The sequence below is a fragment of the Phyllopteryx taeniolatus genome, chromosome 19 (genome assembly GCF_024500385.1).
Source record: "Phyllopteryx taeniolatus isolate TA_2022b chromosome 19, UOR_Ptae_1.2, whole genome shotgun sequence".
Taxonomy (NCBI): domain Eukaryota; kingdom Metazoa; phylum Chordata; class Actinopteri; order Syngnathiformes; family Syngnathidae; genus Phyllopteryx; species Phyllopteryx taeniolatus.
The window spans coordinates 13,026,528-13,048,974 of NC_084520.1; the positions used below are offsets into that span (position 1 = coordinate 13,026,528).

At 40.8% G+C, this 22,447-nt stretch overlaps 2 protein-coding genes across 4 annotated transcripts; one reads left to right on the forward strand and one right to left on the reverse strand.

The window, feature by feature from the left end:
- The first annotated feature begins 69 nt into the window (after window positions 1–69).
- irf3 (interferon regulatory factor 3) lies at window positions 70–8,232 on the forward strand. Its single transcript, XM_061757398.1, has 11 exons — window positions 70–219; window positions 1,250–1,416; window positions 2,413–2,584; window positions 2,849–2,916; window positions 2,991–3,039; window positions 3,117–3,182; window positions 4,218–4,463; window positions 4,693–4,783; window positions 5,405–5,691; window positions 5,761–5,885; window positions 7,190–8,232. Exons 2-11 carry the CDS (start codon window positions 1,252–1,254, stop codon window positions 7,298–7,300), a joined length of 1,380 nt encoding a protein of 459 aa, XP_061613382.1. The 5' UTR covers window positions 70–219; window positions 1,250–1,251; the 3' UTR covers window positions 7,301–8,232.
- On the reverse strand, window positions 7,449–21,039 carry si:dkey-94f20.4 (synembryn-A). 3 transcript variants are annotated; one of them, XM_061757392.1, is made up of 16 exons: window positions 20,915–21,039; window positions 16,487–16,579; window positions 16,236–16,401; window positions 15,909–16,003; window positions 15,790–15,837; window positions 15,386–15,433; window positions 14,804–14,887; window positions 13,912–14,489; window positions 13,689–13,824; window positions 12,643–12,831; window positions 12,165–12,259; window positions 11,145–11,295; window positions 10,625–10,720; window positions 10,405–10,549; window positions 9,511–9,790; window positions 7,449–9,199 (listed from the first exon to the last, which is right to left on the reverse strand). In XM_061757392.1, the coding sequence occupies exons 4-16, from the start codon at window positions 15,996–15,998 to the stop codon at window positions 9,067–9,069; spliced, it is 2,073 nt and encodes a 690-aa protein (XP_061613376.1). In that variant the 5' UTR covers window positions 15,999–16,003; window positions 16,236–16,401; window positions 16,487–16,579; window positions 20,915–21,039; the 3' UTR covers window positions 7,449–9,066. The 3 variants fall into 3 exon arrangements, with proteins under 3 accessions (XP_061613376.1, XP_061613377.1, XP_061613378.1); XM_061757393.1 differs by having other exon boundaries at window positions 15,386–15,403; window positions 20,915–21,038; XM_061757394.1 differs by lacking the exon at window positions 15,386–15,433 and having other exon boundaries at window positions 20,915–21,038.
- Between the last annotated feature and the right edge of the window lie 1,408 nt (window positions 21,040–22,447).

Sequence of the window (22,447 nt, forward strand, 5' to 3'; positions counted from 1 at the left end):
TGTAGAAATCCAGCTGTGTGCTGGAGGGCTCGGCTGACTAGGAATTGGAAACTCCTGCCGACGTTTGAAAAACGAAACTGAAACCTCCCAAGTTTCTTGTGAAAGCACCCGCACGCCTCATTCAGCGCTCCGCTATTTAATCGTCAGCAGCTCAAGCTGGCACTTGGAGAACGACGCCACCTGAACACACCACCATCCGAAGGTCGACCACTTTTCCAGGTAAAACATTCCGTATTCAATGTATATATTTCTAATTATTTGCTGCCTTCTGCGTTTGTGTTGTTTTAAAGTCACAATATTCTCATAGTTCATATATTGAGTCGCACACAAGCTAGGATATTCGAGTATCTGCGTTTGTTTCCGCGATAGGTTTTTGAATACAGTTCGGTATCTTGTTCTAAATGAAAAGGGGGGGGGGGGGGGAAAGTGTCCCTCTACGCGGTTTCCAGCCCCTGTAGTCTACCTTGTAGCTTAGAAATGTGTAATTACCGTTGCTGTGTGTTAGTTTGGTTATAAATTTAAGTTACCTAGAGTTTGAAGATGCTACATTTGTCAACTTCAAGCTGTACCATACAAATTGGTCATTGTATTCTTTGTTGGATTTAAAATTCATTTTAGCGTCTATGATACAATGCCCCCCTCTACAGGTCAGGAATGTGTAGTGTTGCAAAGTGAAGTCGATAGATCGATTGGGCATGTGGGTGTATGGTAAGTAATATAATCAAACACGGGACAAGCCTACTTGAACTGCTGAACTTTACCGGGGTTAATCAGAGGCACTTATAGCGGCGGGTGTGTGCTGAATACAATTTGAATGTGATTAGTTCACTATAACCACAGCCATGCCCTAAAATATAAGCAGGTGTGCACGCTTCTGCAACCACATTATCTCAGTTGTTTATTTTTACTTCCCACTCTCTGAGAGACTTAAAAAAAATCATTTGTGTTGGACAAGTTACATTTCATATTAGTGTTGTAAAAAGTTTTGAAATTATTTATCTTGGTGTCATTTTTTTCAAATAACAAAAAGCTGGCACTTGAACAGAGGTGTGTAGACTTTTTACATCTACTGTATATAAATAGAGCTGTTCAATGTTAGATATTATTGAATTTATGGCAAAGAGGATTCAAATATATATTTTAAAAAAAAACATTGTGTCAGTTGTAATGCAAGCTGTTGAAACATCACAAAAAGTGGTGTGAATGCCGTCTAGGTTTCATTTCAAATGTTGTTTTCCTCCTCCTTTAGAGATGGCTCATTCCAAACCTCTGCTCATCCAGTGGCTTCGGGCTCAGATTGACAGCGGCACGTATCCTGGTGTCCACTGGACCAACCAGCAGGAAACGGAATTTTGCATCCCTTGGAAACACGCCTTAAGACAAGACTCTTCGGATACCGACATTCTCATCTTCAAGGTACATTTAATCATCTGTCTGTCTGTCTGTCTATCTATCTATCTATCTATCTATCTATCTATCTATCTATCTATCTGTCTATCTGTCTATCTATCTATCTATCGAAAAAAAAATCATTTATATCCTTTACAATAAATCAATTTATAAAGAACGTCAAGAAGACACCTTTTTTTTTTTTTGCTTTATTGGGCCACAAAAAATTAAGTGGCGACCTGGATCTCGAGTTTGCCTGTTGAATATCTATATATGTGTGTTTATGTACATTTTTATGAAATCTGTGTAATGATTGTGTATTGAAGAGTATATGTATGTACTACATAGTGCAGGGGTGGTCAAAACCTTTGAGCTCAAAGGCCACATTTGATTTGTAGATAAGGTAAAAAAAAGTGATAAATACTTTATTTAAAATATTAATATTAAGATAAAAATATATAATAATGTATTTTTTATTCAATAAAATATATCAATATATTTTTAAATACATAGGTCATTTAAAGTCAGTCAGTCATTTTAAATTTTTATATTTTATAATTTAGTTATAATTAATTTACCATTTAATACAATTAAATTACAAATGTTAAATGTTTATGTAAGTGTTAATCTTATAAATATGATTTGTATTAAATTAATAATAATAATAATTATAATTTACATTTGTAGTCCTCAGCAAAAGAACACCATACGTACAATGAAGCATGGTGGTGGCAGCGTCATGCTTTAGAGAAGTTATAATTTAGTTGAAACTGGGCCGTAGACAAGGTGGAGGGAATTATGAATAGTTCCAAATAGCAGCATTAGCACAAACACGGGAGGCCTCTGCCTCTCAGAAAATGTTAGGAAAAGTCTAACAGAGCAGTTGAACTTTATTTGGGGTGTTTGTTGACTTCCATTTAACATGTGTTTGAATGTTACTGGTTAATTCTGAACACAGCAGCATCCCGAACAGTCGTTTCTGTGTATTGAGGCTATTTGCGCGTGTCTGTTTCTGTGCCGTAGGCCTGGGCAAAGGTGAGCGGCAACGGCCGCATCAATGGAGAGCCCTCGGTGTGGAAGAGGAACTTCCGATGTGCGCTGCGGGCCAAAAAGTTCAAAATGATCGCAGACAACAAGAACGACACAGCAAACCCTCACAAAGTGTTCCGCTGGCCAGATGAGTCAACTTTAGGAGGTGAGCCACAATCATTTTATTAAATCACCACACGTCGGAGACACTATTCCCGAGGGATGAAATTCCCAAAGTTACCCCCAGTCATCTTGATGCATCGCATGTTTTTTTCCCCAACACTAATAATAAGAAGAAATACTGCATAATTATTCAGACAGTCGTATTCATCATTAATTTCAGACAGGAGGTAGGCTGTAGTCATGAATATTTCTTATGCTGTAAACTATATTATATTTCTTTTTTTTTTTTTATTATTTTTTTTTTTAGAGAACTCCTCTGCTGGACGGCGGAGCCAACACGAGCCTGATTGCTACGACGGTTCTCCCATACAAGAAGTACGTATCTGTGTTGTGTGTTTCCCTTGTCGAAAGACATCCAAACATTAATGATGTGCATGTTTGCCTTTTAGAGCCACGTCATCCCGTTCACAGATGAGTTCCTCTATTGTCCTATCGAAGGTGAACGTCACTAATATTCATACGTAATATGAGAGGAGAGTTTTGCTTCCTTGTTCTCAACTAAAATGTACTGACAGAATCCACCCCCAAGGAGGACATTCTGCAGATGTGTCTCAAGCAACTCAACATTGAGCCTCAAGCAGGTATCTGAAATTCAGTCCATCAACCCCCTCCACCCATGTTTTTTTTTAAATATTTGTGGGTGTTGGTTTGGGGTGATTGTGAGAGTTTTTGCGTGAGTATTTTTTGGGTGTATGTGAAAAGTTTTATTTTACCAGAGTGAGAGATGTTTTTTTTCAGAGTGAGAGATGTTTTGTTGTGAGTAAGAGTTTTTGTAGATGGGAGATTTTTTTGTTGTTCCTTTTACGTGGGTTTTTGGTGTGTGCGTGTGTGTGTGTGTGTGTGTGAGAGTTTCTTGGTGTATGTAAGAGCTTTTCTGATGAGTGTGAGAGGTTTTTTGTGTGTGAGTTTTCGAGTGCTAGTCAGTTTTTAGTTAGTTTTGGTTTTTAAGTTTTTTGTTGTGTGAGTGGGCGGCACGGTGGCCGACTGGTTAGAGCGTCAGCCTCACAGTTCTGAGGACCCGGGTTCAATCCCCGGACCCGCCTGTGTGGAGTTTGCATGTTCTCCCCGTCCCTGCGTGGGTTTTCTCCGGGCACTCCGGTTTCCTCCCACATCCCAAAAAACATGCATTAATTGGAGACTCTAAATTGTGCGAATGGTTGTTTGTTTCGATGTGCCCTGCGATTGGCTGGCAACCAGTTCGGGGTGTACCCCGCCTCCTGCCCGATGACAGCTGGGATAGGCTCCAGCACGCCCGCGACCCTAGTGAGGAGAAGCGGCTCAGAAAATGAATGGATGGATGTTGTGTGAGTGTTTTTTGGGTGAGCTTTTTGTGTGAGAGGTTTTGTGATTGTGAGATGTTTTTGTTGTTGTTGAATGGTAGGTTTTATGGTGTGTGTGAGAGGTCTGCTTTTTTTTTTTTTGATGTGAGTGAGAGGGTTTTTGGTGCACATGAGTTTTTTGGTGTGAGTGAATTTTATTGGTGTATGTAAGAGGTTTATTTTTATTTATTTATTTTTTATTTATTTTATTATTTTTAGGTGTACGATGTTAGCTTAGGTCTTTTTCTCACCTTGCACTGCAAACTTACTCAATTCCTCCCAACTTTTCCCCCACAGAGGAAGCGGCAGCCTTTGCGCTCCCTCCCGAGCAACAGGAGCCGCAGCACCAGCTCGTGATAGGCGGTTGTGCGTTGCCGTGGCAACAGCCGTGTCCAGTAGCGGTGGAGGGTGCAGTCGGCGAAGCCGGGTCGCCTGGGCAACCGGCGCATCCAATGGAGGGAGCTGTGGGTGGGGCGTGCGGGGGCCAATTAGCGAAGCAGTTTTTAGACAACGTTAACAAGACCAAGGATGGAGATCATTTCAGTAAGTAAAATAAAATTGACCCCCCCCCCCCCCCCCCCCGACTGAATATCTATGATTACGTAAATTGATTGTACATACACTATATGGATAACATTATTGCAGTGTCCAGAAGCATTAATCTTTCACACAGTGGAGAGTTGTTACATCAATAAACAGTGAACTATATCAACAAATATATTTTATGACAATGATATATTGAATCACTGAGCCTTTATTCTTGCATGTTCAGAGACCCAATTTAGGATCACTGTGTACTACAGAGGGGAGAATGTGTTTGAGCAGCTGGTTACCAATGAAGCTGGATTCCGCTTAGTTTACAGGTAACCTCAAAATAAAACTGTTGTATAGTGAAGTTTTTATATTGAAAATAATCGGTGGGACAAGCAGTGATTCCCAACCACTGTGCCTATTAAAATGATCCAATTTCACGATTGGTCCAATTATTTCTTTACAACAAGTTTTGCTAATTTACCAATAGCAGTATTTACTTTGCAGCCCGTCAGTTGATGTGCAGTGCTCAATCGCTTGGTTTACAGCCAAGATTCTGTAATCTTTTCGCAATTCAGTCACATTTAGCCGCATTGCTCTGTGTGCGGCGGCCCTGAAACAACATTTCAAAACACTAAATCAGTCCACATAGTCAAAACTACAAAATGTATGACTGTATTAGTACAGTAGTATTATTTATGCACTTCCAAATACAGGAAAACCCTGAACATTCGTGATTCCTCCATTTGCTGGAAAACTATTTTCTGTTAAAACTGGTTTTAATGGCAGTTGAAATGTGTCAACAAAGTATATGTGACATGTAAAAGACACTGCATTTAATAAATATCACTAAGAATAACATTTCCTGCAACATTTTATGTCAAAAACTGTAAGCCAGCCAAAATGGGAGAATGAGCAAAATGTACAAAAATGCTCTCTACTCTCACCTTTAGGCCCGAACAGGTGGAGCCGCAGTTGGACCAGGAATCGGGCCTGTCTCTGGTCTCCCTGCCAAGACCCTTCACCAAGGATCAAACACAAGGCAAGCTGACCCAGCGCATCCTGGACAATCTGGGCGAGGGCTTGGAGGTGGCCGTGTCGGGTGACGTCATTTACGGCCAGAGACGAGGCGAAATCAAAGCTTTCTGGAGCTTCTCCAAGTTCGACCAGAGCGGACGGCCCCAGGAAATCTCCAAACTGCAGCCGCATCCGCTTTTCCCCTTCAAGGACTTTATCCACGGTAGGATTGTTTTTTTCCTCACAACGTGTGTGGTGTTTACTTGCCCTTGGTTTGTGCTGTCTTTTACAGGGATACTAGACTTTATAGAACTTGATAGCAAAGAGTGTGGTCCTTGCTCCCTCGTCCTTTGCCTGGGGGAGAAGTGGCCTGACCCAGGCAACAGGCCTTGGACCAAGAAACTCATCATTGTGGAGGTGAGGTCGACTGTTACATTTACTGGCACTTTTATTTACTAGTCGTGTTTTTTTTCTGTGGAATCTATCCTCAACGTTTTGCTGGGAAACTCTCTGCATTTTTGTGCTCTTTCTGAAACGCCCTAAGATGCTGCCACAGCCCTGTCCAAATGGGAATTGGTGTCAAGGAAGTATGTTGAAGTGACACATCTTGACTGAGTGACAAGCTTTATTTGTCGGGAAAAGGTTTAGCCTGGGTTGTTCGTGGAAATTACAGAGAGTCTTCACCGCATGTGCATGAACATTTCCACTTCCGCTGCAGTTTTTTGAAAACAATGCCTCTGTATGCCATTTATTTTTTTAGGGCAATATCCTTAGCCTAATAGTAAAATTACCGAAGTCATTTTAACTTACTGTCACATTATCAATAAAACATTCATTCATCTTACGTTCCGCTTAACCTCACTAGGGTCGAGGGTGTGCTGGAGCCTATCCCAGCTATCTTCGGGCGAGAGGCAGGGTACACACCCTGAACTGGTCGCCACCCAATCCCAGGGCACATATAAACATACAACCATCCGCACTCACATTCACACCTACGGGCAATTTGGACTCTTCAATCAACCTACCACATGTGTTTTTGGGATGTGGGAGGAAACCGGAGTGCCCGGAGAAAACCCACGCAGCCACGGGGAGAACATGCAAACTCCACACAGGCGGGGCTGGGATTTGAACCCGGTAGATGGCAGATGTGCTAACCAGTCGTCCACCGTGGCAGCTCAATAAAACATCCATCCATCCATTCATTTCCTGAGCCACTTATCCTCACAGGTGTCACAGGAGTGCTGGAGCCTATCCCAGCTATCTTCAGGCAGGAGGCGTGGTACACCCTGAACTGGTTGCCAGCCAATCGCAGGGCACACATCAACAAACCACCATTCGCGCTCACATTCACACCTACAGGCAATTTAGAGTCTCCAATGAATGCATGTTTTTGGGATGTGGGAGGAAACCGGAGTGCCCGGAGAAAACCCACGCAGCCATGGGGAGAACATGCAAACTCCACACAGGCGGAGTTCATAAAAACACACGAGTGTGGAGAGTCATTGAGCAATGAAAGTGTACCACTAGTGTGGTGATATTGATATACTGGTAATTGTGCAAATGATGCAGAGTCCTCAAGCAATTTAAAGTGACTAATAGTGTGGTGATCTAGTACAATGACAACAGTGCATGCATCTGTATGTATACGTTGCTGCAGCATTTGTGATCAAATATCAGTTGTTTAAAGGGCTTTTTCATGTTTGGTTCTTCCTTTCCTTCAGGTTGTACTCACGTCTCTGGAACTCTTGAAGAACATAGCAATGGAGGGCGGTGCTTCCTCCCTGAAGTCCGTCGACCTGCAAATGTCACTGGAAGAGATGATCATAGGCTGATGCTGCACTTTGCTTTATACTCGCTACATGCTTTCTGTGTAATTTTTTATTTTTTTACATCGGTGCTTCATTTTGTTAATTTTCTTACCTTTACTCGTGCTTCTGATAATAATTGCTTGGTGTGCAACGCAATGAAGACTGCCACTCATCCTATTCTCATCATTTGTTTAATCACTATAACCACGTCACATTTCAGACTTCATAAAATGATGAATGACTTTCAATGCACAACAATAACTCACTAATTAGATGACACTTTATAATAAGGTCCGACGACGCACTTAAAACCACAAAGTAGCAAGCTGTGCTTTAGTGTCAGCTGGAATTTTCATTCTACAAAAGGTGGCGAATACCAGAATGTCATCGGTGCATCCTTCTCTATGCAGCGGTCTGTGGAAACATGTTGGCTAACCATCTTCTGAATGAAAGGACCAAAAAAACCAACAAAAGAAAACATTTACAAGGGAAGCTGCTACTTTCCATTCTTGAAGTCGAATGAGCCAATACTTTTGCTCCAGTGGTGCAATGATTCCCATCCAATTGTAATATATGACACATCCAATTATACATAAGTGGTCAGAAAATGATTATTTATTTACTACAAATAATGTACTGTTGCTTAGCTATATATGCCAGCAGTGCAGTGACAGGCAGAACAATTGAATGTTCTTCCATGAGATGTTAGAAGGGACAATTAACCAGGATACAAGAGAATATAGCTTTGTATTCAACTACATAGGCCCAGATTTCACACAGAGTAAGTACATTTGTGAGTCAATTGAGATGAGATCATGATTTCAGTATACTGCATACACTTTTTGTGACATTTTTGTTTGGTGGTATGAGAGTTTTACAATGCAAAATATGGTCCTTTGCGCAATAAATATGGGAAAAGACTGCGTATTGTGTATGCAGCTTTTCCAAAAACTGTCCATTAAATAACAAAGAGTTGTTCTTCTAAAGGAGAGGAAAACGACAAAAAACTGAATATCCATGTGGCTACATTTCTAGGTTGTCAGCCCACCTATCATAAATATTTAAGCAATAAAACTCTTTCAAACACAGGTTCTCAAATGTTTTGGATCCAGGGACCCCTCAAAAAGGAAAAAAATGTTACAATAACAATATTTTTTTAGGGGGGAAAAGTTGTAATATTATGAGAATTATTATTTGTTAAAGGGACATTTTTTTACAAGAATAAAGACACATTTTGTTGGGCTGAATAGTCACAATCTTATAAGAATAAAGTCATATGTTCCAACCTAAAGTCATGATATAAAATTTTAATGAGCTAAAAAAACTCATTTTTAACAAGTGAATTTCAAAAATACCACTTTAATCTCGTAACATTATGCCTTCTATTCTGAAAACGATACTTTTATAAAAATTTTTAGATATTCATGGAAAAATACAAAAAATTAAATAAATAAAATGAATTGATACATTTGATAATAAGTCTTTAGTCCATCACACTCCCCAATTTCATTCATGCAGGGATGTAAGATTTATGATATGATACGTCCCCTTTATTGGAGCTTTTAACTGGCCCAAAGCTAAGGGAGGGAGGAGTATTTGGTTATGTTTATTTCATTAGTGTGCCGGTCCCCATATGTAGTCACGCACTTTTTAAATTCATACTTAATAATAATTCATTTAAAATTAATTGGCGGACCCCCAAGTTACGGCTCGTGGACCCCTGGGGGTCCCCAGGCCCGACTTTGAGAACCACTGCATTAAAAGGATATTTGCGAGAAAAAAAATGTAAATCATTGAATCTTCTCGAGTTCATCTGTGTCATTGTCTGACGCCGACTCTTCTGTGAGGCTGTTCTCCCGCAGTCCTGCCATCGGGACCAGCTTCCCGTCTGCGTCCACTCCCATTGGCTGAATAATATTATCCCTGCAGTCATTTTGAGATGATTTAACAATATGTACACACATGGTTGTAATGGCATTTAGTCATTCCTATCCCCCTGGCATGAATAATAAAAAATGTGAGCAATTATCACCCCTTAAAATGTTTTCTTACTGCTTATATTAACAGTTAAACCGTAAATATACCTCAAACTTTGATCCCCAAACACTTATAATTTCAAATTCCTATTAAAACTTGAAAATATAAAGGGCAGTCAAAAAGTAAACAGCCATTTCAGAAATGATGCCATTGTTGGATGCCCAAATGATCAGGGAATTACTGTACTGCATGCAGACCTGGACAGCTTGTTGAAGATCCTGATGAGCCTCTTGGCCTCCTTCTCCTTCTCCTCCTCTGTCATGCCCTCCATGGGGTCCGGCTGTTCCGCTTCCAGTCGCCCCGTCACCGGGTTGACTCGGTCTTTAACTCGACGGTATTCCTCGGTATCCGAGTCCGAGTCGCTGGAGTAGGCGGTCTCGCTGCAGGAGGTTCTGGACGTCGGGCCGCCCAAAAGGCCCCTTGTGGCCAAGAGACCCGCTGCATTGCCATAGCCCGTATATTTGACAAAACGCCGGACTGAGAGGGAAAAGTTACATACAGTCATTCTGCAACAATATTATTTACTTGTATTATATTGTCCTTCCAACGCTGACACATTTATCCACAGATTCAAAGCATTCAAACATACAAATATTCAGAAACTGCAGGACATTCAGGCTTCTAATATTCCCAGTTTTCCTACAACTGCACATTTTCCACAAGAAAAAAAAAAACATTCAAGTGAATGAGAGAGCTACCATTCCCATTCCAACCTCAAACTGTTCAGCTCATTATGGGATTTGGGAACTATTTTATTTTATGCATTTCAAAATTAACAATTTCCCCAGAATTACCAAATGTCCATTCAACTATTTATCACATTCCCCAAATTCCAACATTTTTCAGTATTCCACAATTTCCATGACTAAATTCCTCAATTCATAGTCATTTTATAAATGTAGCACAATCATTTAAATACTCCTTATTTCAGTCTCACATTCAACATTCCTTTCATTTGAATTAATTCCCCAGCATTTGAGCACAGCGTCAGCTCTTAAGCATCCACAAGCAATTTCTGCAGAAATGTAACTTTCTACTTTCAATACCATGTGGACCAATTTGTTATCCAGATAAAATGGCAGCAGTTTTACCATTTTCCTTGCAGAGGACAAAAATGAGGTCAGCAGCACAGTGTTTGAGGTCCGTGTCCAGGTGAGTCATGAGACGGATCAGGCGACTCTTCACGGTGTAGCCTTCCTCCGGCCTTTGGGAAACGTCTCGCAGAGGAGGCAGGACCTGCGGAGGTTGAGTTTGTTCATCGAAGTATTTGTGTCTTGGTTACTGTTTCCATGATTTTGTCCGGTTTATTACATATTTTCTGATGTAGTGGCGTGTTTGTTTGTGGGCTCGGCAGCTCTCTGTCAGCAGATTGAGGATTGGCGTCAGTTTCTCTTTGACCTTATCCCCCTGGGAAAAAGAAAAGCACTGTCATGTTACCGACCAAGTGCATTCCAAAAAACGTGCTTTAAAAAAACATGGGAAAAAAAATCCTGTAATGAAATTAGGAATATATTACTTTATTTAAAGAACTTGTAAAGTGATAGTCGCTGGCGTGGCCGATTTAGAGCGCCTCGTTGTTGGCCATGAGTGCATGTGCATCACGTAGAGAAAGACGGAAGAGCGAGGGGAAAAAAAAGGTCTGACGTGATAGTCAACGTATGGACAGTGGCTCGTTGCTGCAGCATGTGACGACCCAGTGGGATATCGTCCAGTGGATATATTTTCGCGGCTCATACGTTTTAGGAGGTGTAGGCTTAGGAAAGATGCTTGACAAAGTAGCATTCAAGCAATCTCATAGGACTCAGTATTCAGACTACTATTAACAGGCTACCGATTCCAGGCGTCTCTCCATGAACAGCAGCAGGGTGTGGACACAGTCCATGTTGACGCCATGGCACTGCTCCGAGTCAGGCTCCAGCGGCACCATCAGGAGGACGTCAAGACACTGGAGAGGCAGCGCCGACAAAAGGTTGACTGTGTGACTGTCCAGCAAAAACAAACAAATTAAAAAAAAAAAGATTTTGGACTTTGGATAAAAGTACACCACAGTGTAAAATAATTACATGAACATAGCAGGGGTGGGCAAAGCTTTGTACTGAAAGGCCACATTTTTAAAATGGAGGATTATTTAATAATATAAATAAAACATGATGAATGTATATGAAAAATTGGTTATTTTACTAAAATAAAAATAATATATAATCCTGTATATATTTTTGAAATTGACAGCTGGGGCAGGTTTTTTATAGTTGAGGTGAAAATAAATTAAAATGTGCCCATAAATTATGTAAAATAGTTTATTTTAAATAATAAATTATACAAATACTGCATTTATATTTTATACATATTTATTTTATATGTATAAATATTATTAACAAACTAGTATTATTTATAAATAATTAACCAATTATTTAATGAAATAAATATAAAATGATAAACATATGTAAAATATTTATATTGTTTATTTAGCTTTTTACACTGAATCAATACACCAATTATTTAATGACATGAATACAAATGAATGAAATTAATTGATCATTTTCATTTTTATTTGTATTATTTTTAATTAATGAAATTATAATTCACCAATTGCTGAAATTAAATAAGATAAAAAACAAATGCAAAAAAAATGTAAAAATGTTTTGTTAAGTTATTATTTACGCAAGTGAATGAACCAATTATTTAATGATAATTATTATTAATTATTTAATTGGATAAATTAACCCAAAATGAAAAAAAATGAATGGATACATTTTAATTCACAGATTTTAAGATAAAAAAAATTTGGAAAAAAAAGCTAAATGAATGCAACAAACAGGACCCTAACAATAAAAATGCTCGGTGGTCTCACCCTTGCAGTTCATCAGTGTCCTCAGGCATCACGCACTTCCGCATCATGCAGAGACGCAGGATTGCGACTAGGTGGCGATAAAGAGCTGCATCAGCCTGAAGAGTGCGTCAACACACATGAGTTTATTGTTAGCAACACTGGTGAGAAGTAGAAAACTACAAATACTTTGTTGCTGTACTTCGGTAGATTTTTCAGGCATCTGTACTTAACTTGAGTATTTAATTTTTCTGAGGACTTTTACTTTTACACCCTACATTTGAAATCATACATACACTTTCTCGTCCCTTTGTCAAAATAGGCTTATTATTTAACCACACATTTTAGTGCACATTAAGTCAAAACTCAAAGAATGCATTTGTAGTTGACACATAAAACACATGTAAGGACTGCAGCTCGCGATCCAATCTACACTGAGTGCAAAAACATAGCGACGATAAACAGTACATGACTTCCCGACCATCTTCCCACCTGCACTTACCTCCATAGGCGCCTGCCTGTGGGACCTGTGCGTGATGTTGAAAAGGATTTTGAGGATCTCGATGATGCGCTGAGAGGCCTCCAGAGAAATGGGCGGCGCCGCCGGGTCTAGCACGCACTCGTACTGCTCCTTCCACTGAACCTCCAGGCAGCGCTCCAGGGCGGTTGAGAGGATGGAGACGCCTGCCTCCTGGAAAATAATTTATTAAAATAAAGATATAAATCAAGAGATAGCTATAAGTAGAACAAGTAGGACACATTCTGCAGTAACAGAGCCACTGTAACAATATGCAGTTTGAACATTATCACTGTGCTTGAATATAGGGGAAAAAAATCCATACTTAAAATGATGATTCAATTCAAATGTATTGCACATTCAAGTTAAAAATAAGAACAATACCTAATTAGATGTTTGTAAACAAACAGTCCTAAAAGATTAAATCCAAATGTAATGTATTTAAAAGTTAAATACAACTAAACTGTATTTACACGTGTACTGTCCTAGATTAACAAAAAAAACAAAATTAAGACACTGTAACATTATGCAGCGTTTGAACATTCAATTCAGTAATCCTCACGTAGCACTACAGGGAGCTCACTTACTGCACTTTGGAAATTACTGTTTTAGAGCATTGGTGGCCACAATCGCTTCTTTAATCCAGCCCACCAATATATTTATATTTTTAGATTTTAAATATCAAGTCCTGTAACATTTGTTGCATTATCATTATTTGGCCTTTTCTCGTGAAATAATTGGGGAATTGATTAATTTTTTTTCACGTATACATTTTACATATGTGCCCTGGGAGTGATTGGCGAGGCTGCACCCGGCCTCTCGCACAAATTCAGATGGGATAGACTTCAGCTCGCCCATAGCCCTAATGATGATAAGTAGTATAGAAAATGGATAGGTGGATGTATTTTACCATTTATTTTCAACTTCTTTTTAACCCCATGACCCAGCCAATCTGTCGGTTTTAAAACGTAGCCTTTGCGAACAAAAGTTTGCCCAGCCCTGTTTTATAGCATTGAACAAGCTTCAGTCACCTGCTGAAGCTGAGTGCTAAGCTCAGGTCGCAGCGCAGTGACAAGGAAAGTGAGTCGTAATTCGTAGAACTGAACACTAGAGAGAGCCGAGCAACTGAAACTGGAGGAAAGACGCTCTCGGAGGCCGCCTATGAGCCTGGAACAAAGAAGAGATCAAGAGAGGAGCTGTGTGGAGCACATCCTTGACTTATAAATATAAGTAATCATGAAAAAAGAATCCCACCTGAGAGCGCTGAACCTCTCCTGCGCCCAGGTGCTGTTGTACACCACGTTACACAACACCTTTAAAGCCTCCTTCCTCTGCACCTCCTCTCCCGACGTTCCGTCCTCCTCCTCATCCTCGCCCTCCATCTTGCTCTCTCGGCGGTCCTTCCTCCCTCGCTCCAGCTCCTTGTGATGGATGCTCCCTCTGTGCGTTTCGTTAATGCTGGGCCTGCGGCTGACGCTGTCCGGATCTGCACAGATGTCACTTTTGGCATCGTCCTCAAAGGCCGAGCACTCTTGGTTCGGGTCGTCCTCGTCGTCAGCGGCGTCCCCGCAGTACGCCGCCGTTTTGACCTCCTCGGCGAGAGAAGAGATGATGTTGTCGTAGAAATCCGAGTCGGGGTCGCCGACGTCGTCGTTTGTCTCGCTCGTGCTCAGCCCGGCCAACTTGGCCAGGGTGAGGAGAGCGTCGTCGGTCACCAGGGGGCCCAGGACCTTCTTGTCTCTGGAGAGGATCCTCAGGGTGCGCAGAGCCACCGGCAGCAGATGACACGGGACTCCTGCTCTTATGAACCTCACCACCACCACGGCCAAACTCTAAAGACAAACACATGTCCCTATTTGTGTTTTTTGTGCATTTTCAGTAACAATGCAAAATTTGATAATGGGGCCCTCGATTTCTGCCAGTAACATTGTTTATTGATTATTCATTAGTGTAAAGCATTGAGTGGGATCCTTAATCTCATCGAGGCCAGAAAGTTTTCAACTTTTTACACCAAGTAGCTACCACCTAAAAAAATACTAAGCTCTCCCAGTACCACCATCGCAACTAACATCATAATACGTATAATATTAGAATAGAATGAACAACACCAACATCCAAGAAGAAGCAAGGAGTGTGGCGTCTGTACCTGTCTGAGGAGGAGACCACGGTCTTCCTGGTCATCACAGTCCGAGTCGGAATCACTGCAGTCCCTGACTTTATTCTTCTTGAACTGCCAAAACAAGTTATTATTAAGATAAAAACAAATTATTATTATTATTATTCCTACTATTTAAACCAGTGGCCTTTTTACATTAAGAAAATGGTTAAGAAGGCTACAAAAATTCCAATTTCTCTTTCCCAACCTTCAAAATATGTGCCATATAGTTTACATTGTCAAAATCTCATGGCTTGCCACCATAAATGTCATAGAAAGTATGGTAACTGAAATAATAATGAGAATCTCATCTCAAGTATATCACAAAAGCACTCAGCGTAAAAGCGAGGCCTATTTACAAAAAGCTATTATTTATTACTGAGTGGAAACAGGTGGATACACAGGTTAAATGCATCTTCTCATTATATTTTGCTGGCATAGATAGATGAACAAATATCCATAATTTATAGTAAAAAAACAACAACAACAACTATTTAATAAGTGAAACTGGATTTTGAGTGGCACACTTGATGCTCTCTCACCACACAATTTGTAACTGTAACATCTCAGTACCTCTTCCAGTTTTCTTTGCTTTTGACGAGCAGCCAGACCGGCATGAGTCAAGATGCACAAGAAAAAAGACAAGATCAGTACACCAAGCGAAGACAGATAATTCAAACAAAGTGCTGCTCAGAGGCTGCAAGCGACTGGAGAGTGCAGAAAAGATTATCAGGCAGGATGACTGTTCTGTGTCGGGGCGCAATCTGCCTGAGCATGCAGGCAGAGAGGATCAGGGACGACTGATACAGCAGAATTACTAATCAGAGATGGACTGTGGAGAAGAGCTGAGGACGGGTAGAGGAAGAAAGCTGGATGACGTGCTGGAAAGAGATGGAGGGAGGGCGGGAGGGGGAAACTCATGAAGGGGAGTGACGTTTAGCTGGCGGATGCGGAGCCGTACTGTAAAAGATGCTTACTTTCCTCCTGTCCCTCTCCTCTGCGTCAAAGAAGAAACACTGGGCGTACTGTTGGAACACAGCCACACGCAGCCTTCATGACACACGCTGTCAAATGAGTGTGTGTGTGTTTACGTTACCTCTGCGTTGAATTCCTGCAGCTGGGTATGAACCACGCTCACATCGCCGTCCCTGATGCACCGGATAATCCCTTCCACGTCCACGACCATGCTTCCTGCGCGCGCACACCAATAATTAAAAATGGAAGTTGCACAATAATCACAGTGAGAGGCGGGGATTATGCATTAATGGATTGACGAAGGACTGCCATGCACTCCCTGTGTGTAGCCAAAACTACTTCAATATGACGCCGAAGTGTGCGTTCAGTCCAATTATTAACCATACATTACTTGTATGTCTATATATAGATAATAAATACACTGCATATGGAGTTTGCTGAAACCTACCTTGAATAGTTTTCCTTATCAACTAGGCGATATTATGGAGGTGTTGTCACGGCTACAGACACTTAGTCCACGTACGCAGTGCTCTACCGGGTTCTGCTCAGTTCCAGTGGCTCTCCGCTTCTCCACTTTCTCTCTCTCTCGCTCTCACTCTTCCTCACTCTCTCTCCTGTTAATCCAAGAGATGAAGGGGCCATAGAGTTTATAATCCACTAATGGATTCGGAGCTTATATCTCTGTGATGACCGTCTAACCTTTTCTAGGTTTTTACAGGCTCGAACAGCTTTCACCTCCATCCAAACATCTACCTACCTTGGCACAGGCTTTCATTTAAACGTCCTTAGTAGCTGTTGAGAAATTAAAACAATTGTTAACAATTACAAATAACTCTCCCCTGTTGCATAATGGCGCATTTTTATTGAACAAAACATTCCAAAACGGGGCGACAGAGTAGACGAGTGGTTAGCACATCTGCCTAAAAAGTCCACAGGCTGCAGTCTTCCTGTGTGGAGTTTGCATGTTCCCCCCGTTATATTCTTGAAAATTGTCCTTAGACGTGAGTCTGAATGGTTGTTTGTCTATATTTGCCTTGTGATCAGATGGTGACCAGTCCAGGGTGTAATGCTGCCATTCGCCCAAAGTTAGCTGGGATAGGCTCCAGCTCACCTGTGACCATCATGAGGAAAAGCTGGATAGAAGATGGCCGTGCTTTTGATGGCAACCCCCACCAGGTGGAACTATTTTCACAAAATGGGGAATAAAGTTTTGCCCAAAAGGACACACGTTTGAATTAACTAATTATTCTGGATGACTGATAACTTGTACAGACATAATGGAAAAATACAATTCCGACCGAGTACATTGGTATTTTTTATTGTGACACTAAGTTAAAAATGACTTGGGCAATTATGCTATTTGGCTAACGGTTTTATTTTTAAAATGGACAATTGGACCAGGTCATTTGTAATAATACAATAATAAACCATAAAACCAGTTTTTGGTTTTTTACTATTTATAATTAGTTTGATTATCATTAATCAATTATTTAACTAGCAAAACAAATAGATGTACATAAAAAGGTTTATTCTAGTCAGATATTTTATCTTATTATTTACAATAAGTAATTGTCCAATTAAATACGTAAAAACATGACTAAATGCATTCTATTTAGGAAAACACGGCTAAATGATTGCAACAAATATTACAGGACATGAACAAATGCTTTCCAATGCTAACGTCAGATTAAGCGGATGTTTACACGTGTGCTCACGAAGGTGTCTTGAGAGCGCCTAAAATTGCCCCCAAACTTGTGAGAAGATCATAATATAAATGAGAATGACAGGCTTTCCTGGCAGGATGCTCACTCTTGTGCCCAGTGGGTAGAGGAAGCAGGGCCAAGAGGCTCTCAAGTGTCCAACTGGTAGCTACAGCCTTACAACAACAGGATGTACACTACGTCAGGGAGAAATGGGAAAAAGGGGGAGAAGGGTCCCCACCAAGTGGTCCCAACGTATATGTATTTCTTGAAAAGGAACAGCACACTTGAGGCAGGATATCAACAAAAGTTAAAAAGAGACGGATGACCATGGGGCACCTTTGAAACAAACGTTGTCACTGATGTATGATTTCCACTAAAATGCTGGTAACAATTTATTGAGCCATTGTGACCAACTGTCATAACACCGGGGGGGGGCGGCCTAAATCGCCATTTCAGACGATTGGACGAGTTCAGCCTTCAATCAATTTATGTATCATGGCTTTGTGCGGTTTTGTGAGCTTGTGGACTGCTTTTGGTACATCCGTACATATGAGACAATCATTTACACTCACATTCACACCTATGGAAATCAATTAACCCCATTTGAGTTTGATTAACCTATTTTTTCACAATCGTAAATATTCGTCCCTGTCAATCTTTCATGAATAGTTTTTAACTTGTTTTTGTTTTAAGGTGTGTATAGTGTCTGTCTGTCTGTTTGTCTGACTGTCTGTCTGTCTGTCTGTCTATCTATCTGGGGAGGCGCTGTACAATATGTGTAATACTATTATTTAAGGAACTGCATTAGAGATTTTGTAAAGAAACACATTAGGCTGGTGTGCACTGTATTGCAGTGTACTATACTGTAATCTTAACACCAATCAGTGATTTGGTATGATCTAGACTTGATTAGATTAGAATAGAATGGAGCTTTATTGTCACTGTCAATCAGTTGTTGGTGGAAATGTTTCTCAGTGGCTAAACTTGACAGTCAGCCTAGACTTTACGCGACATCTATGTTAAGGGGAAAACTACAGGGAATTTTCTGTTTGTTATGATGTATTGTTCTGCTTCTTTAGTATTGATGAAACACTCTCTCTGAATTTATAATGTGTTCTAAAGTTAAATACACCTTTACCATGTTTGTGTGGGAACAGGTCAAATTGCGAGATTGAACTGACTGAACGTCATCTATTGCAGCATGCATTGATTTTGTAAAATGTCTCTGTAAATTGCTCACTTTTCTTAACGCGAGGTGACAGGCGTTCAAGTGTGGGTCAGCTGAGAGGGTTTGCTTTCTTTAGGCACGTAGTCCTTTCCCTTGCTGCGATGTGTCAGTGTGTGAACGAGGAAATTAGAGTATTCGTAAGAATCACACATTTTCCCCTCTTAATCACACGACATGCGCTTATTATGCTACCGCGTGAGCGAGCGATGACTCAGTGCTGTGACGACACGGGCCGACCAGATGCTACTCACGGAGGAGGTAAACAATAGATTCCCAAAGGGAAGTTGTGTACGAGAGAGATGAAAAGAGAAAGAGAGAAAATGAGTGTAGTAATTGGAAAATGCTGGACCACTTCCAAAGCAAATGAATAATAGAATAAATATGGGATTGTTTTTTTAGGAGGTGTTGTTATGAGGTTGGGGTAATTCAGAGAAATGGGATTTATGTATTTATTTATTAACAGTTGTAAGAGTCCTGGAAGTGAAAAAGTGAACCAGTGTTTATCGCTGCAGCGCAGCGGGCAGTTTGACAAGCTTTATGGCCGTCAAAACACTGAACTCCCTCAGCAGGTCTTTGCGCAAAGTCAGGGAAAGTCTAGCTGTTGACCGTCATAATCTTCCGCTTGAAGCCTTTGAACAACCTCAAGTCGGTACTCGAAAAGCTTCATCACGCTACAAAGCAGCAGCTGAAACAAGCTTTTGTTGAGTTCCAGTGCAGTACTTTAACTGACTTTGCACCAACTCCTGCTCTAGAAGTTCAGTGTTTTCATCAGTGGTAGTAGTAGTAGTAGGTACAAGTTGGAGGCCTTCTGCTCCGTACTTTGTAAAGAACAGGATCCTGTTACCAAAATTACCATGGAAAATGTAAATTGTAATACCCGTTGGCGCTTCTTAAACTGGTGCTAAGCTGCAGTCGGGGACAGAAGATATTGTTGCCCGGTGGCAATTTTGCAATGCTGTTTCAATGTCAATTGGTGAGCCGTGGGAAAGGGAATATTATGCTTACAAAAACTGCAAAGTCGAAGCAGTCAAATGCTGATGGCCTCACAACTGTCAGAATGATACTTGAACTGAAATAGAAAAAATGAAGTGTATAGTGTCTTTTGAGACCTCCAGTATTCAGGTTTTTAATAATGTACAGTATTTATGTTAACGTAATAACATGTACAAACCAACAGAAAACAATGCTATAAACTGCAGATTTCCGTGACAACCAAGTAGATATGTTCCATGAAAACATCTGTGACACAGCGGGGCTGCGGCAGGTGAATTGCGATATAGCGCAGAAACACTGTCACACCATGAATGTAAGGTTGGAAAAAGGTGTGCATTATCAAGATGTTGTTTTTCTTCACACCGTATGTGGAGATTGGTGGGAGCGAAGGTCGTTTCAGAAATAAACATGACGGCAAATGTGACTCAAGGGGAAAAGGCACAGGAAAAATGGGGCGATAAAGAAAAGCCCGCAGTGGAGAATCAGCGTTATTTTGGGCCCGTCCGCGCTTCCTGCAGGTGATGGAAAAGAAAGAAAGATTTGTGGAACAATTGCTCAGCAGCAAGTCGACTGAGAGTGGCGGGATGGAGGAGGATGTGGAGGAAAAGGGGGGCGGGGGGGGAGATCGTATGTCGGGGCAAAGGAAGGGGTAACGTTAGAATCAATGTAAACATCAAACAAGGTACAAGGTCAATTTGAGTATCATCATATACTCTGGCTGTTACGAAATGATTGTTTACATCCAACCCGTGCAATAAATTAGGATGCGAATCCCCGAATGTAAACAGATGACGAGTGTGGGAGTTGGCCTGAAGTGACCGGACAACAGTCGAGACACACACACCCCTTCACCCCGTCGCCCTATAAAAGCATGAAAGGGCAAAAGCATGACAGACTTACCGACTTGACAATTACTCAGCGACAACAACAAAACCTCTGGATTGATGGTTCACTTTAGAAGCAACGCCGGATTTCCCCATTTTCTTGGTGGTAAGTTTTATCCCGCCGTAAACGTTTGGGAAATCCTACCAGAGCATAACTCAATTGTTCTTCTACCACAGAACACCGCGGCATGGAGATAGCTGTTCTGCTGCTACTGACTGTACCTTTGACCGCTGCATCGCCACTTAGACCCACTCTCAGGTGACTAAAAAGACACCTGCACGCTTGACAGGCTTTATCATATCTGGCTCTAATTGGTACCTCATTCTCTTGGAACCACAGCTCAGCCAAAGACAGCTCCCTTGCAGTGGACACGGTCGAGGCATCGGGGTTGGAAACGTCCGAGGAGGCACGGGAGCAGCACGTTCCATTCCTGAAGATCGTCCCTTTTCGCTCGAGAGACCAACATCTAGACATGGATGCAATCAAACGCAGGTATTAAACAAATGGGAAGCAATTGTCGAGTGATAAGAGTTCAGATGTGATATTGCTGTAATAGTAATCATCATTCTTAAAGTGTGGTACTGGGGCTTACTCACTTCGTGCAAGAATCATGAAATGTAATGTTTAAACCCTGCATCATGTTATATTATTGGCATAAACTTTTTTTTTAAATCCAGTACAGTGCACGTTAAGTACAGCTCGGTTGTATTTAGCTTTTAAATACAATATGTTTGCATTTAATCTTTTAGATCAGTTTTGTGCAAACATTTAGTTAGGTGGTATTTTGTTGCTTTGCTCATGTGTAAGAAAGGTACACACTAAAAACTTGTCACTTTAGCCTACAGAAGCTGTTTATTCAGATTTAATGGTAAATCTAAAATGGCGACTGAGAGAAATTTGAATATGCTGTCGTATTGCTTAAACAGCAAAGCTAATGGTTGACTTTTGCATAATATTGGACTAAAAATATGCTCAGTTAAATGTAATTATATCACACTAAATTGGAAGTTATATCAATGTTTGTTTGTTTTTAAAGAGTTTTAATTCGTTATTTAAGAATTGTATAATTACCGAATCAAATTTCCCCACACCTGCCTAGATAAATTGGCTTTATAGCATTTTGTTGCATGTTGTGTGTCCAGAACAAATTTGGTGTTATATGGAATATGATCACATTTTGTGTTCATATCCTACAGCTCGATGTTGCATTAATTTTTTTACAAATTTATGAACATGCTGGTTGCAGACACCCGTCACTTGTGCGTGTAAAAATCCAGATGCCCCGTGGTTGTCTACCACCATAAAGTTCTAGTTCAAATGTTTATTTAGGTATTATGTATTTTTCTTTCATCCCATTCATGACTTTCTCCCTCCTTCCAACAGCTTGGCAATACGAATACTTCGTACGAGGCGTGCGGCCCAGGCTGGATGCAAGCTGGGCACCTGCCATGTCCAAATACTGGCCAACACTTTATACCACATCAGCAAAACGAGCGGAAAAGACAAATCCAAGAACGCGAACAACCCCCAGGGATACGGCAGATAAGACGGACATTGGAAGGAAGACATACCAACCTCCTCTGTGTTATGTTTAAAACATCTTTGTGTTTTGACTGGTACTTGTTACGGATGTATGCTCTCTGCAACTCTATTTTTAATCATGCTTTGAAAGAAATCTTATATTATTTAATTGTATCCACAGTAATATATTAATGTTCTGATTAAACTCTTGACACAACATGGGCTTCTGGTGCTAAGTGATTGTGCTCTGTGAGGTATCTGCACTTTTCCCTTCGGCTATGTAATCCAGGCTTGACAGTGTGTCATTTTTAGTCTTGTGCAAGATTCTTC